Here is a 16440-nt window from a genome sequence, read left to right on the forward strand (position 1 = left end):
GCCAATTCTACTGGCATCATTAAACTGTACCCCTTAGACCAAGATCTCAAGGGGAGCACTAAGACTGAAATGTGGAAGTGCCACAATGACCTTCTAAAGGGGGCATGTGCACCTGTGATTACACGACATGGAAGCATCCCACACGTTTAGACTTTGAACAGCACACTGATCACGTTGCTTTTGAGCACAGGGTACCATTTCTGAGAGCAAAGGACATAATGTGAGTGTGCCCTTTCATTTGATATCCTAGGACAATGAGTATGATGCAAAATGTTTATATTTCCTGAAACATCTTCTTTAAGTATTTGTTTTTTTAGTGTACTTGGTGCACTATGAACAATGATAATATTAGTATATAAGTAATAAAAATGTGTGCCATGTTATGAAATAAGTGTTCTCTTTTAAACTGGAAATAAAGTTAATGCTTATTCTCCCACAGCAGGGGATTATCTTTACTATTTAAAAATATAGATGGATATTTGTCTCTAATTTCTGAATCCCTACCACAAGTAAACCCATAACTCTGTCTACACAAGAGACCCCTGACAAAAGCCTTCCAAGCCCAGCATACTTCAGACCTCTCTGGCATGTCTGATGCTCCTGATTCTAACCCAGTGCAATTCTTCAATTACTATGAATCTTCAAAGACCAAACTTCTGTTCTTGAGCATTAGGCAAATTGACTATGTTTAGATAACTACTTTATGAATACTCCATAATGCACTATCTGCACATGGGCCCCATTGTACCATACTGTAAGACTCTTCAATCCAAGGTTCTTACAAAACTGTTTCAAAAACAACACTGCTGAGAAATTAGACACCAGTTCCAACCCACACTCTCTTCAGACCTTGGAACTAGCAGATCACACATTTTCAATGACAGTGCTCAAAGAACAGTGAGGAAGCTGGATGGCATACAAATGATATGAATAGCAACCAGGAACATTTCATTACTGGGTCAAACTGGATTAATATGTTGCTTTATTTAGGTTCTCTCTGAAACCAAAACCACCCAACCTTTAACTGAAGGCCTTCATGACAATGAGTTCCACTTCCCTTGTGGAGGAACCTTTGGCTCCTTCCACTATAAACCTCATTTGCTGCTGTTACAAAAGTGCTAATGAAAAGGCATGAAACCCAGCAGTCCTTAATCATCATATTAATCATCACGTTAGATTGGAAGAACTCAGACAGAAGTAGGTCTTTGCTGTAGGAGCAAATGCAAAAACATTTGGTTGGTAGGCTCTAGCATCAAGCCTACCACTTTTGTGGATGCAAATAAATGGCAAAATTAAGAAAAAAATGTGACATTCCATCATTCATTACAAATGCATTCTCACGGGCCCTATAGAAAGTATGAAGGAGGAGGGCCCCTTTGGGAAAGGGGAGGGTGAGGGTAAGGATGGTACCAACATGTGTTGTTTACATACTAAATATGTATATAACTAATAAAAAATAAAGTTATAAAAGAGAATGACCTTAATATAATGGCCTTGTTTTGGGAAAATACAAAAACATCTATATCCAATAAGTAGCTTTCTTCAAAGTGACACCCGAAAGATCACAGTGTGCTCTGTCCACTGCCATTCTGCAGTTCACCTATTCATGAGCCCCTTCTTCAGAGTCGGTTAACGAAACATTGAGTGTATCCTCAATCAATAACTCTTCACTTTCTAATAAGCTGAACTTCTAAATCTTAGAGGAAAAAAAAAAATAACCTAACTGAAATTACATGATCACATCCCTTAATCCTTGCATTCTATTTTAAATAGTTTAACCCTAATCTCTCAAATATACTCTGCTGTGCCAGATATCTCTAGGACCAAAGTTATTCAAATGTAGACACAGAAACACCTCCAGAGCTCCATGCGCAGTTTAGGTGACACAATCTTGCTGACATATTTCACAGGCTCTCACATGGACCACACTGTATGGGGATCAGACTCATAAAATACTGGTATCTGATCAATATCAGCCTCAGATTAATTATCATATTTCACATGAAACTTAAAGAGTCAACTTGTAGTTGTTTTTTCATCTTAGCTCCAGAGTATAATAAATACTTGAATAAATTCTTTCATGCTAGCATCAAGCCTACCAATGTAATTGTTATTCTTCTTATAATATAAAACAGCTTTTGGGTTAGGGGAGATGGCTCAATCTATTAACTACCTCCCTACAAGCATGAGGACTAGAGCCACTTAGGCAAGATGGCTAGACTAGCTGAATTTCTGAGTCCTGGGCTCATGTGTGAGACCTTGTTTCAATAAAACATGAGGAAGACACCAAATGTTAACCTCTGAGCTATGCATGTGCAAGTGCACGCACACACATATGTGCACACTTGTATACACACATGCACACCACACAGAGAGACATATGACTCCCCAACCCAAAGAAAACTCAGTCTTTTACATAACTAAGTCAATTCTAATTTCTTAACTTAGAATTACATGAATTTAATAAAATGTAATAATTAGCCCAGCATGGTGGCACACGCCTTTAATCCCAGCACTCAGGAGGCAAAGGTAGGAGGATCACTGTGACTTCGAGGCCACCCTGATACTACATAGTTAATTCCAGGTCAGCCTGAGCCAGTGTAAGACCCTATCTAAACAAACAAACAAACAAACAAGCAAGCAATAATCAAGTACTTAGAGCAATGAAATACTCACGCCATGATGCCTGAGAGGTGAAACATTTCGGCTGTGATGTAGGATAAATAGCTGTACAGGAAGACAAAGAGCGGCTCAATCACTCGGATGTTATGTGTGAAACGTGTGGTAAATGCCGCTATGAACCCCAGGAAGACTCCAATCAGCACCCCACCAATTCCCACGACAAAGAAGTTAGCAATGCCTGCAAACACATCGATGGTCTCAATGGTTTTCATCTGGCAAAAAGACTTGAACAAGTTGTAGAGGACCTGTGGGAGCAAAGAAATACACAGTCAAGACCCTCTCTGCTTGCCCTACTGTCATTCTTGGCACAGGCAAACCAACCTGGCCTTCTTAGAGGACCATTCCTTCTGTATATCCAGATGGATGATACGGGGCAATCATATAGGAATTTGTTACATATTTTAATATTATGGAATTGAGTAAAAATGAATTAGCAAAATGTGTTGTCAGGTAAACTATTTTTAAAGGTAAATGAGAGGAAACTTTCATGTCATTGCTTTTCTTAAAAATTTTATTTATTTGAGAATGACAGACAGAGAGAAAAAGAGGCAGATAGAGAGAATGGGTGCGCCTTGCCTCCAGCCACTGCAAATGAACTCCAGACGCATGCGCCCCCTTATGAATCTGGCTAACGTGGGTTCTGGGGAATCGAGCCTCGAACTGGGGTCCTTAGGCTTCACAGGCAAACGCTCAACCGCTAAGTCATCTCTCCAGCCCCTAATGGTATTTCTTAACTTATTCCCACAACATAATTTTTTTCACATTTATCACCTGAAAGGTTACTTTAAAAATCATTTGCTGGCTATCCAGCACATTCTCCTAATATTGCCATTGTTTGGGAAGCTATGAATCACAGAGACATTTACTGGGTCTTTGCAAAGGTTTATTTACCTTACAAGGTTCTATCCTCAACTCATACCATGGAAGGGACCATCTTCCAGGTCACCAGTCTTCATTCCATATTCCATATCCCATCTCTGCATCCCAACAACATATTTTCTTCAAGCAGAAAATGGATGCATGTGACCACTCTGTAGTTTCTTTGCATCTTGGTTTAATTAAGGCTTCATATATACTACTCACTTTTCCCACAAATACTACTCCACCATGAGTAAAAGTCACCAAGCCAGCTGGAATGGCAAGGAGTAGTTTGAATCCTTGTCACTGTTTGCCCCACAACTTGAGAGCTGAGTTGAAGTCAGGCAACTTTCCTGCATGTTTTACACTGGTGTTTTCAAGTTGGGGAACATCCACAATCCTTAGCAAGCCAACTAGCAAGGACATCAGTTTGGGTTCTGACAAAGTCAAAATTGATCCACTTTGTCCAAGGTACATGCCACAAAATGTCAGAAGAAATACTAGAATGCAGGACTTCTGGGGGAATAAGGTCTTTAAGATTCATCCACAGATACATGAGTCAGACTCCTGCTCATAACCAGGCCTGGTCCTGGAAAACATAACATGACCATTTCTACTTCACTGATGGCCATTTACATAGTATACTGCATGACAGGATTGCCATCAATATTTTCACTTATCTTTCTGTATTATAAACTCTTTTGGGGTCAACCAGCACTTTCTTTATATTTCCCATGTTGCCCAGTTGGTATCTGCTATTTTTGAATAACTCCTTTGAAAGTACTGGGTATTTCCTTTCTCCAAATCACCAAAAAAGACCCAACAGCCATTTCTTAGGAAGCTATGTGTCACAAGAAGCTTATCAGGGAAGCAATATGCCCTACTTTCAGCCAGGAGCTTGCTGCAGGGATCAGGATGCGCCTACAGTAGTGCCACAAACATTGCCTCAGAGGGGACTGGAGAGTTGATACACACCTCTAACCTCCAAGCAGCCAAGACAAAGGTGGCAGTCACCAGGAGCTTGGAAGGAAAGGAGAGAGGTGGGTTTCCAGGCCTGTTCCAGGTCTGTTTGGTACATCATTTCAGGATTTTTTATTTGACAGCTTCTGTCCAGGTCCACTTAGATCCCTAGTCTGTGCCACACCCAGATTTTTGTCCTTCCTGTCTCCAGTCTTCCCTGGGGAGTTTCATGCCTCCCTTTAATCCACCTACTGCCATCAACTAGACTTGTTGTCTTTAAATGTTGTCATTGTATTTTTCCATTTTCCATTCAAAAGACTGAATCTTTGGCTGTCAGACATTGGGCAGGTCTGACAATCTCAATCCACATGGGACACTTGTTTTTCCTTTCCTCAAGCTTCTCTTATTTTTCTTTCTTTCCAACACCCTGGAAAGTCTGGGCAGGGTTTAACCACAGATCTACAAAGTATATCATATCTACTCATTCCTGACCCTGATTTTCTTTCCATTAATTTTTCTTGGCTGATAAAAGCCCCTAGACCCTAAGAAACTTTATATGTCTTCAAGGGCAGCAGTGCTGAAGTTACCATTCCTTCCCAGAGCCTTCATGAACCCCTGTAGTCTTTGACCTGCAACCCACAGATGAGCTCCCAAACCGTCCAGTGCTTTAGGATCTGCAACCATATGTGGGTGGTGCTAACGTGAGTGAGGGCTGTATTTCTCCAACAAAATTAAAAATTCATTTTGCACAGAACCAGATTATGTATCCTCCTCCCCCATATTCTGTCCGACCTAACACACTGATAAGGGATCTAAGAAAAACTCATGTCTAGAAAAGAACTAGCATCCATGGATGGTTGCACATTCATGGTCATTCTAAAACTATTTTTCCAGTAACTCAGTGTTCTAATCTATCAAAGGCATATTCTATTTTAAATGCTGAAAGAGTGAGACTATGTCACAGACACATTAAGAAACCAGAAAGAAGCTTCAATTTCATCACTTTACTGCCTAAGATGCCAGTGCCCTACTGGAGGAAACGGCAAGATACCAATGCTATCTTAACAAGCAAAAAAAGCCTTCTACAACCTTCAACTAGTTTTACATTGAACCCAATAACAAGGGATCAGACCATGGTAAAATTGTTTTAGTTACAACTAGTTATAACCTCATAATTCTTTGCAGTTACATCCTTTTGTTTTATTTGAGGGAATCTATGAAAAAAAAAACTTTAGAGTTTTAATGAATGTGAATGCATTCTATATAGATATGATGGATGTATAGATGTGACTCTAGTAAGTCTGTGAAAAGATGGCCTGGTACATTTTAAAGGATTATAATTCTAGCTATGCCTATTACTAAATTATTAATGGGCTAACTTGATAACTGAGTAGTTTCAAACCTATCACATTTTCAAAGCTCTTTTTATTCTGAAAAAAATATATATGAATGACATATTTTGAGTTGGGATTTAATATGTCCAGTAACTCAAAGAAATTATGTAAAGCAGGAAGGTAAAACATCCACATTGCTGTTTATTACATTGTAGTGATTTGAGTGTAAAAACTCCCCATATACTCATGTGTCTGGATACTTAATCCCCCTGTGGTGGCACTGTTTGGGGACATTGTCCCTGAAAGAAGTAGTCTTGCCATAGGAAGTGAGTCACTGGGGATGGGCCTTGAGGTATTATACCTGGCCATGCTTGTTGTTTGTTCTATTATAGTACTACCAGTGTGATGATGCGATACCAGTTTCCTGATCCTTCCATGCTTTCCAAACCATGATGGGCTCTAGTCTCTGGAACTATAAGCTGAAGAAGTAAAGCCCTTTCCTCTAGCGGCCTCTAGTCATATGCCCAGGAATGAGATAGCTACTGATAAGTCTAAACAGCTCTATTCTGGAAAAACAGTGTCCATATCACTTTGGTACAAAAACAGAATATAAATACTTTATGTCATGAATTTCAGGTCTCTTTTTACTATATTTAAAACCTAAAACAAGTTCAACTGGTCAGTGCTTCACCTCCATCTTCCTAAGGTTAAATTACACTTTGCAACCCACAATAACTCACCCCTAAGGTATGCCACTAGCTTCTAGCTACAAAGCAAGATCCTTTATCAACTTTCAGCCCACTAGATACAGGCTGATAACAACGAAAAATTTGTGGATATTCCATAAGTCTTCTTAGAAATTTTGTTAGAACACTCAGTGGCTGCATTAACAGGGTCTAGTTGACATTGTAAATGACCATATGAACATATTATTTAGTTATGGAGTACTATACAAATGGCAGGACTTCTTGGAAAACTAAAACCTCGGACAATCTTTAAGTTTGAAAATATTTACATAAAACATTTATTTTGAAGGACAACATAAAAACCCTATTTAAAATCATAGCTTTAGTTTTTAATTGTTTGCCTTTCCATTAATTCTAGTTTTACCTTATCCCTAACAATTCCAAAACAAAGATTGGTCTATAACATATATTACAAATTTCTCTTGGTCTGAGATAACTTTGCCTGGATTTCTTCCCTTGAACCTTTCTAGCTCAAAACTAAATTTATCATGATTGGGGAGGAGTCAATTGATTTAAAAATATACTTTCAGGGGCTGGAGAGATGGCTTAGTGGTTGAGGCATCTGTCTGCGAAACCAAAGGACCTAGGCTAGATTCACCAGGACCCATGTAAGCCATATACACAAGGGGCACATGCATCTGGAGTTCATTTGCAGTAGCTAGAGGCATTGGCATGAGCACTCTCTCTGTGTGTCTGTTCCTCTTCTATCTTTCTCTCTCTCTGCTTGCAAATAAATCAATTTAAAAAAAGAATGTACTTTTAGCATTTCTTTTCTCTGATTTACCTATGTCCTTCCATCTATAAATACTAGAGATGTCCTACTTTGGCTGTGTGTCACGATACTGGTATTCACATGTTTTTCCTAATCTATGAGACATAATCTCTTCCAGGCATAAGACTAGTTGAATAGTCAAAGACTCTCCAGTAGAACATCTCCACCTCTGTTTTTTAAGAATCTGACTATAAGGTAAATCACAACTGCTTTAATTATCATTAATATACATGCAATTCAGGAGAGTATCTAGTTAATTATGTGAGAGAAACAACAGCTAGTTTATTTTTTGACATTAGGTATGTAAGCTCCTGAGAATGGCCTGATATCCTCTAATTCTGAAGTTTGAGGGAGCTTTCAAAGCAGGATATGCAATTTATGAGAAAGATTCTTCCGCATGAAACAGTTTGCTTGTTCTAATAGGCAGTAGCCATGGACAAATACTTTTCACCTCTGAACACCAGTCATGTCCTTTCTCTGTCCTCTTCCTCCTTCCCTACTAGGATAGTGACACTCGGGCTGCCTCCTTACCTTCCCTGAACCAATTCTCCCCAACCACAAAAACACACTTGACAGCTTCAGCTTTGTAAAAGGACACACAGGACATGCCTCTGGATCCTCTTCCGGTCTCTGTATTTTCTCACTCTAAAGGGTGAGTTAGCCAGATCCTGTCCTGAAATCTGATTCTGGAAAATTCAAAGAATGAATTACCAAGATGTTCAAATGAGGCATTTTCTAAGAGGCAAAAATGCAGGCATGTCATTCTGAATCCAACTCTACTAAGCTGCTTGAGAAGGAATGTAGGCAGGTGTTCTATTTCCTTGTGAATTTCCCCTTAACGCTAGTTTTACTCCATGAATTCCCCATTCATGTGTCTACAATCTCCTTCATCAAGGGTAAAATTTAAATGTAAATACAAGTCTCAATGGAAAACTTGAAGTCTTAAGAAATTAGAATGAGTTATATAAAATGTCCTATTACTGTACGTTCAAAATTTAACAATGAAAGTTAATGACTAATCACTGTTAATAAATAATAGACAGTATGAACTGAAGTTGATTACTTGAATACATTAACTTACCTATCTTAAAAAATCTATCTTAGCAGTTTGAAAAATGATGATTGGCTGTCAAATTATTTCTTACATTATAAAGTCCACATGGAATTAATGGATATCCATACAGATGAAAATATTTTATTTAGTTCAGGGATTTGCTTTTGCAGTAGAATATAGCTGACAAAGAGTTATGTTGGTTTCTATGTCCACTTTGAAATGAGTCATATTTTATTGATAGGAACTAATAGAGAGGGTATTGAAAAGTATGTTGGGTAACCTTACGTTAATATTCACTGTATAAATTTTATTTGCAAAATGGATCTCCTTCATAACTTATCACATTAGTTGCACATAAGGTAAGCATTCACTAAAGTATGAGTAGCTGTCATTCTTGTCACCCTTACTACAGTATGATCAGTGATAACTAATTGGTTTGTCAATCCAGGATCACTGTGATGTCTCTACTACTAGAAGGATAAGTCTGTACAGGACTGTGGATAAGGGAAACTTCTTCCTCACTTTGTCTCCTTGTTGGGGTTAAGAAGACAGAAAAAATATTTCTGCCAACATTAAGAACATAACAGCTTCCAACTAGTGAGGTGGCAATTAAGAGGGAATTGAAAATAGTGTGTTTTCTAAAATATTCATTTATGGCAAAACAGTAACTATTGATAATGACACTTAGTAAAATATTATTTCACAAGCATTATATATATCATGTACTGAAAGCACTACTTCCCTTAAGACCTCTGGAATATGAAGTCTTTTTCATTATGATTAAACTCCACTACTCTTAAAAATGCCCAAGTGGTCAAACATGAGAGACAAAGGATTCATGTGCAGATATCAGCTGCACTCTTTGTAGGGCCCAGAGCAAAATCAACATGGAGGGGCAATGGTACACTAATAAATAACCAAACAAAGCTAACTAATTAAAACATGTATCAAGGATTTCAAGACCACAACAAAAGGTTATTAATCCAAGTGAGGAACTAGGATATTGTGAAATATATATATTTGGTCTTCAACCTATTTGCCAGGCATACAACTTTTAAAATCCTTAGAATGTACAAAGTAACAACTTTTTTAATGCTAACAGTTGACTGGTAGCACCCACTAGATGGGAGCTGGTTACTGAAAAGACCAAGTAGGATTCAAAGGTCAGAATACTGAGCCTCAACCTCATCCCTATGAAGAAGTAGATGTTGAAGGTTAAGGTGATCATCTGTGGCTAATGTTACAATCAATCAAAATGTAACAAGGCTTACACAAGAACACAAGTTCAGAGATCTTCTAGATGGAAGTGTTTTCCTGAGTTCATAAACTACTCTAGCAAGGAGAAGATCATGGGAATCCCATCACATAGCCTGTGGGTAAGCATGGATTAAGCAAGCTTCAACTTGCCATTATCTGAATAAGGATGGTCTTGAGAAATAAGCCACTTGGGTCTGGAGTTCTGTGCAGGTAGAAAGTGTCAGAATGGATTTGAATTAGAAGGCATACAACCAGTGTGTATTGTGACACTGGTTTCTCTTCCAAGTGTAAAAACACTTCCCTACACTTGAGGTCACAGCATGCTGTTAGCGTAGAGTGAGGTAAGTGAAGCTGGTAAGTCATCTGTTCTACATCGTCATAGGGAGCTCTTGTAAGGTGCAGGTGGAAAATGGTCCCCATGTACTACAGTGATGCCCCATGTATTTGTTACTCACCACTGTGACTGCATCATTCAGCAGGGACTCGCCAAAGACCAGGATGTAGAGCTGCTCATTGACATGAATGTTCTCAAAGACAGCAAGCACAGCCACGGGGTCCACAGCAGAGATCAAACTGCCAAAGAGCAGGTTCTGGAGCAGAGTGATGTCACTGAGGCCAAAAGCTTCAATCTGACAGATGCCAAACAAAGATACCCCAATGCCAATGGAATTCCAGAGTGTCCCTACAACAGCATACCAGAAAATGGTGCCAAGGTTCTCAAAGAAGGGTCGAGTAGGCATGAAATAACCAGCATCAAGCACGATGGGTGGCAGGAGATATAAGAAAAACACATCAGTCTTCATTGCAGGGGGAGATTTTTCATCAACACCAAAAATAATACCACCTAGTAAAAGTCCAACCATGATGAGAAGGCAGCTCTCAGGCACGATTGTTGGCAACTTGTGATAGAGATGGAATCCTGTTAGACAAACACAGATACAAGACCAATGGTTCTGATTTCAACATCTTCAGGGTAGTAGTAACTGGTTATACAGATGTCTTACAGACAGCAAAACAATCTCATCAAACCTACTCTTACATTTATTTATGTACATGCAATAAATATTATTTAGGCAGAAATCAAAATTTAAGTCAGAATTAGAATACTGTTAGTACACAGTATATACAGAATATATATATTTTGTTTTTCTGCACCTTCATTAATTTATTTTAAATATTAAAACTATAGAAATAAAAAATTCAATTTTGTATGTAAAATTATTTAATGATTTTCCAAACATTTTTATATGTAATATCTGATTGCAACCTTAGAAAAACCTTAACAAAAAAGCAAGTCAATTATTTTTATAATTTTAAAGTTCAAGTAGCTACCAAGATGTAAAGATATCCAGAGACTTATTGAGATGACCTGGCCACAATTCAGCTTTTATATTATAACTGCTTTCTCTAGTGTACTTTTGTAAAAATGTTTTAATTGTTAATATTTATTTATTTATGTGAGAAACACAGAGAGAGATAAAAAGAGAACATTGGTGTGCCAGGGCCTTTTGCCACTGTAACAAAACTCCAGAAACATCACTCTGTGTACCTGTCTTATGTATGTACTGTAAAATTGAACACAAGATGGCAGGCTTTGCAAGTACCTTTAACCACTGAGACCTCTCTCCAGTGTCAGACCTCCTCTGACACCCTTAAAAATTAGAAATTTCATTATTTTTCTTTTTATATTCTTTTATTTTTAATATTAAATTATGTTTAATTTTGAGATGTATAGAGGCCTTTCAGAAACAACCACTCAATACATCGTAACTACTTCTTGAAGGGCTAAATACCACATGATCACCACACTCAGATTTCCTAATTATGTGGAAAACAAGAGATGTAGCTGACTATAGAGTTACCAACAGACCCAGTTATTCCCTTGCTGGGCATGTACCCTAAAAGCTCCACACCTCAGTTCAGAGAGATTTGGTCAATCATGTTTATAGCTGCTCAATTCATAGTAGCTAAGAGCTGGAATCAACCCAGATGTCCATCATTAGATGAATGGATAAATAATATGTGGTATATCTACAAGATGAAATTTTACACAGCAGTAAGGAAAAACAACACAATGAAATTTGAAGAAAAATAGATGAACCTGGAACAGATCATTCTCAGTGAACTCGTCCAATCACAGAAAGATAATTGCTGCATAGTCTCACTCATTTATAGCTCCTAACCTGAATCTACCCCAGATGCCAACATACCTAGCAAGCAGCCCGAGGACCAGACAATAGGGTGAGTGGGGAGGGAGGGGAAGGTATGGGAGGAAGGGAGGGACACAATACTGGACCCAAAGGGCAATGATACCATAAAATTCTACATCCTAAAAGACAGACCAAATGGTTGAACCTTCACCAGGTCCTTAGAGGGAACACCTGAATCACAAAGCCCTGGAGAGGGTACAATGAAACTGATCTTAATCTTCTCCTCTTTCTTTCCTTCTTTCTTTCTTTCTTTCCTTCTTTCTTTCTTTCTTTCTTTCTTTCTTTCTTTCTTTCTTTCTTTCTCTCTCTCTCTCTCTCTCTCTCCCCCCCCTTCTCTCTATCTCTTTTATATTAGTTATCTTTTTCTTCCTTCTCTTCTTGGGCACTGATCTGTAGCTCCCAGTACCAGCATGTGGTTATCATCCACAATGAGCTCTTGATCAGAGAGACCTACAAGGTTTCCCAAAAGAAGACAAATTCCATTCAGAGTCCTTGATGACCCACCAAAGGTAAGTGGTAAGACCCTACTGCTGAAGACACCATATGCTGTTGGCACATAACATGGAAGGACATGGTTGGAAGATGGAAGAGAGCCAGTCCCCAGACAGTTAGTGCATCTAGTGCCAGAATGTGCTACATGAGCGACTGCTAGAAAATGACCAATATCTGTCCAAGCAACTCATGGTCTCACATACTTAGCAGCAAACATCCTGATGTGATGCTCACACAAGTGCAATAGTGGTGCACAGCCACGGTGAGAAACCAACTGCTCTTTATTTGGATAGCTGACCTACTCAGTGGAACAGAACCCATAGTTGGAGCTGGGAAATAAGTAAGAATCATATCCAAAAATGAGCCCACTCTCCATTATTAAGCTCCCACCAAGCGTGGGATACAAGAGGGCCTATACCTATTAAATTCTATCTAAAGAAACAATGGTTACTCCATTCATCTTGTGCTAACTTTACTTTCTGTTAGAGAATCTGCTTCTCTTTTTCAGATAGACACAGATCATAAGGAAAGAACCACCCCATCATACCTCAAAAGGGCCTCAGCTGAAACTAAGAATAAGTGGGGAAACAAGAAAGAGTGTTGTTTTTGTGGTGAACCTGGTACCAGCAAAAGGGTGAAGGAGATAGACACAGAACAATCAACTCCTACCAAACCAGCAAAGAGGCTCCTAAGGCCTCATCACTGAAGTAGACCTAAAATGAACCCAACATGGCTCAGGGAAATTTGTGGAAGAAGGGGCAGAAAGAATGTCTGAGCCACACGTTGGGTCACAATACACAGAGATTATTACCTCCTACCCATAAGTGATGGCTAACCCCATAATGCACTACCCATATTCCCCAACTAGGAGGGTCCCTATGGATGGGAGAGGACAGGGAGAATGCTAACAATGGTACCAACTTGACTGTATTCACTGAGTACAAAACTAATAAAAAAGAAAAAGAGATGTAACTATGTCTTACTCCAGAACAATGCAAAGTATGTTCAAAGACCACCAAGGATGATGAGAATACAGAGGAGGAAGATACTCAGGAGTATCCATGAAGGTTTTGAAAAGAGTGGCAGACACTAAACTCCATGGAGAGCTTTCTAGGGAAGAAAAATGCAGAAGAAAAGATCTGTCTCCAAGTCCATGGTGAAGTCCAATGTACCTCAAATGCAGACAATAGTGAGAGGATGCAGTTTCCTTCTGGTTGCTGAGACAAATACCTGATCAAAAGCAGTACATGGGTGGAAAGGATTTATTTCAGCCTTATCGATTCCAGGCAAGCTTCTTCATGGAAGAGAAACTGGCTCACTTCATCATACTTCCAAAACCAACTGAGCCAACAAGTAGGAATAGACAGAGCTCAAGCTGGCTCTCTACTTAGTAGTACCTAGTGGGCTGGACTCATAATCTACACCTCCCACCCCCAGTGACACACCTTCTCCTGCAGGGCTCTGCCTGCTGAAGACTAAGAAGGAAGCTTAATGTTAATCAAAATATACCTAAGGCTATTAAGCATATACATTTGCATGCAAATCGCCAAAGGAGGGAAATTCTGTTTGGGCAAGCATATGAGGGTAACATGGAAAGTGACAATCCAAGAATATCATTTGGTGGAGCTTGAGGAGAGTCCATATTTACAAGGCAACAGCAGCTCTCCTGAGACACTTAATGTAGTTCAGAATTGAAGCAGAATATAAGAAGCTTGAATGGGTCCCCTCCATAATTCCAACATGACAGGATCAATTGTGGGGTCTGTGAGAGGGGAGTATGCAGGCAGGTTCCTTCCTTGTGAACTGGACTAAAGATTAAAGTTCTTTGAGAAGAGACTTCCACTAGGCACCACGTGTGGACAGTGTGCAATCAGGTGTGGCAGTGTGGAGTTAATAGGTCAGACCCCTCCTTCCTGGCTCCTCCCAGTTCCCTGGACCAAGTTCCCTGGGCCACTGTGTATTCTGGAGTGTGCCACAAAATAAATAAGCCAGATGCCTATTCCCTGGCTCCTCCCAGCTCCCTGGTCCTGGTAGGTCCCATCGTGTCTTACTTGGGGGGCCCTAGTCACTCTATGAGCTTCAGAATCAAGCCTTTTGCTCTGGTATCCTGATTGGCCACTGGGTATCAACATCCCTGTTCACCTGAGTCAGAGGGTGCACTGGAAAAATTACAAAAACTTGCTTCCACCTGAATAAAATAAAGAGTCTTCCTAAAATGGGTAAACAACACAAAAAAGCCATAAAAAGTTAGATTAAGAGAGCACCACCACAGATGCCTAGACCTACAATAGAAGCCACCAATGAAATCATAGAGTGAGCAACAGAAATTTATTCACAAGATGAAAACACAACCACCAATGAGCCTCTGATGAAAAACAAAACAAAACAAAAAACTGCTGAATTGGAAGCAAATCATCAAATGACCAACAATCATATCAATGAAATTGAACAGAATCATTTCTGAGAGCATTCAGCTTTTAACAGTAGGCTTAGCTTGATCAAAAGAAATGGTAGAACCCTCCAAAGTGATATGAATAAATTGAAGTTGAGTCAAGAAATGGAAACTCTCAACAACAGGCTGATTAAGCTTAATGAAGACTTGATCAAATGCAAGAATGAATTCCAGGAAGCATCAGGAAAATCAGAACTTGAAATCATACCACAAAAATGAGATGGACACAATGCAAAATAACAGAAAACAAAAATCAAATAGATATTATGAAAACCTCTCTAGAACCCTACACCAACAGAGTTATTCATGTGGAAGACAGAACCTCTGACTTGGAAGACAAGACAGAAGAAAGTGATTGGGAGGCCAAAAACGTTGTTAAGTTCAAAAATTCAAGTGAACAGAAGAATATGACAGAACTGTGAGATACCCAAAATGACCAAACATCAGATCATAGGTATACCAGAAGGAGAGGAAATCCAGGCCATAGGCATAGAGACCATATTCAACAAAATTATTGAAGAAAATATTCTTAATTTCTCAAAAGAGAGGCCCATCCAGATACAAGAACCCCACAGAACAACAGACAAGACCAAAGAAGAAACTCTCCAAGACATATCATAGAGAAAACAAAGAGTGTTAAAAGTAGCAAGACAGAAGCAATTTACAATATGAAAGGCAATCCCATCAGAATAACTTCAGATTTCTCAATGGAAACCTTGAAAGCCTTAAGGGCCTAGAATGGAACACTTCAAAGTCTAAAACACTATGGCTTCCAACCCAAACTACTCTACACAGCAAAAGTACCACTCATAATAGATGGTGAAATAAAAACTTTCCATTAAAAAAGTCAACTCTATGATTTTTATGAACACAAAACCAAGCCTACAGAGAATACTTGATGGAATACTCCACACAGAACAGTCAAACAACCAATCTCAAGAGCCAACATGAAGAAGATCACAATAAGCAAAGTAGACCAGGCTCAAAATAGTATGAAACACAAGAAAACACCAATCCCATAAAACACTTCATCATGGCAGGGATTAATTCAACCTCACAGTAAGAAACTTAAATAAACTCACCCATCAAAAGACACAGGTAATCACAGTGTATCAGTATGGGTCAAAAAACTGGACCCTTCTATATGCTGTCTTCAAGAAACACAACTCACCACTAAAGAGAGACATGCCACCTCAGGTTGAAAGGTTGGAAAATAATATTCCAAGCAAATGGTAATTTAAAAAAAGCAAATGTTGCTATATTAATATCTGATAATATAGACTTCAAATCAAAAGTAATCAAAAAGGACAAAGAAGGCCACTTATTACTCATCAAGGGAATGATCCAACATGAGCACATCATAATCATAAATATGTATGCACCAAACACAGGGCCATCATAGTTTATAAAACAAAATCTAATAGAAAGGGAAGGAGGGGGAAAATTAATAGGATTGTTATATATATATGTGACATATATATTGCCAACCTACACAAGACCATCATCATAGGAGGAAAAGATCATGACATCAAAAGAGAGACTGATTGAGTGGAACAGGGGATATGATGGAGAGTGTAGTTTCAAAGGGAAAGTGGGGAGAGGGAGGGAATTATCATGGGATAT

At 38.9% G+C, this 16440-nt stretch overlaps 1 protein-coding gene across 1 annotated transcript in view; it reads right to left on the reverse strand.

Moving 5' to 3' along the window:
* Window positions 1-16440, reverse strand: part of Slc9a2 (solute carrier family 9 member A2) — a 108461-nt gene that overhangs the window by 59690 nt on the left and 32331 nt on the right. The window contains exons 2-3 of the mRNA XM_004651784.2: window positions 10119-10582; window positions 2677-2927 (exon numbers count right to left, since the gene is read on the reverse strand). Of these exons, the coding sequence (XP_004651841.1) occupies window positions 2677-2927; window positions 10119-10582 (715 nt within the window). The remainder of the gene's footprint in view (window positions 1-2676; window positions 2928-10118; window positions 10583-16440) is intronic.

This window comes from Jaculus jaculus, chromosome 4 (genome assembly GCF_020740685.1).
Source record: "Jaculus jaculus isolate mJacJac1 chromosome 4, mJacJac1.mat.Y.cur, whole genome shotgun sequence".
NCBI lineage: Eukaryota > Metazoa > Chordata > Mammalia > Rodentia > Dipodidae > Jaculus > Jaculus jaculus.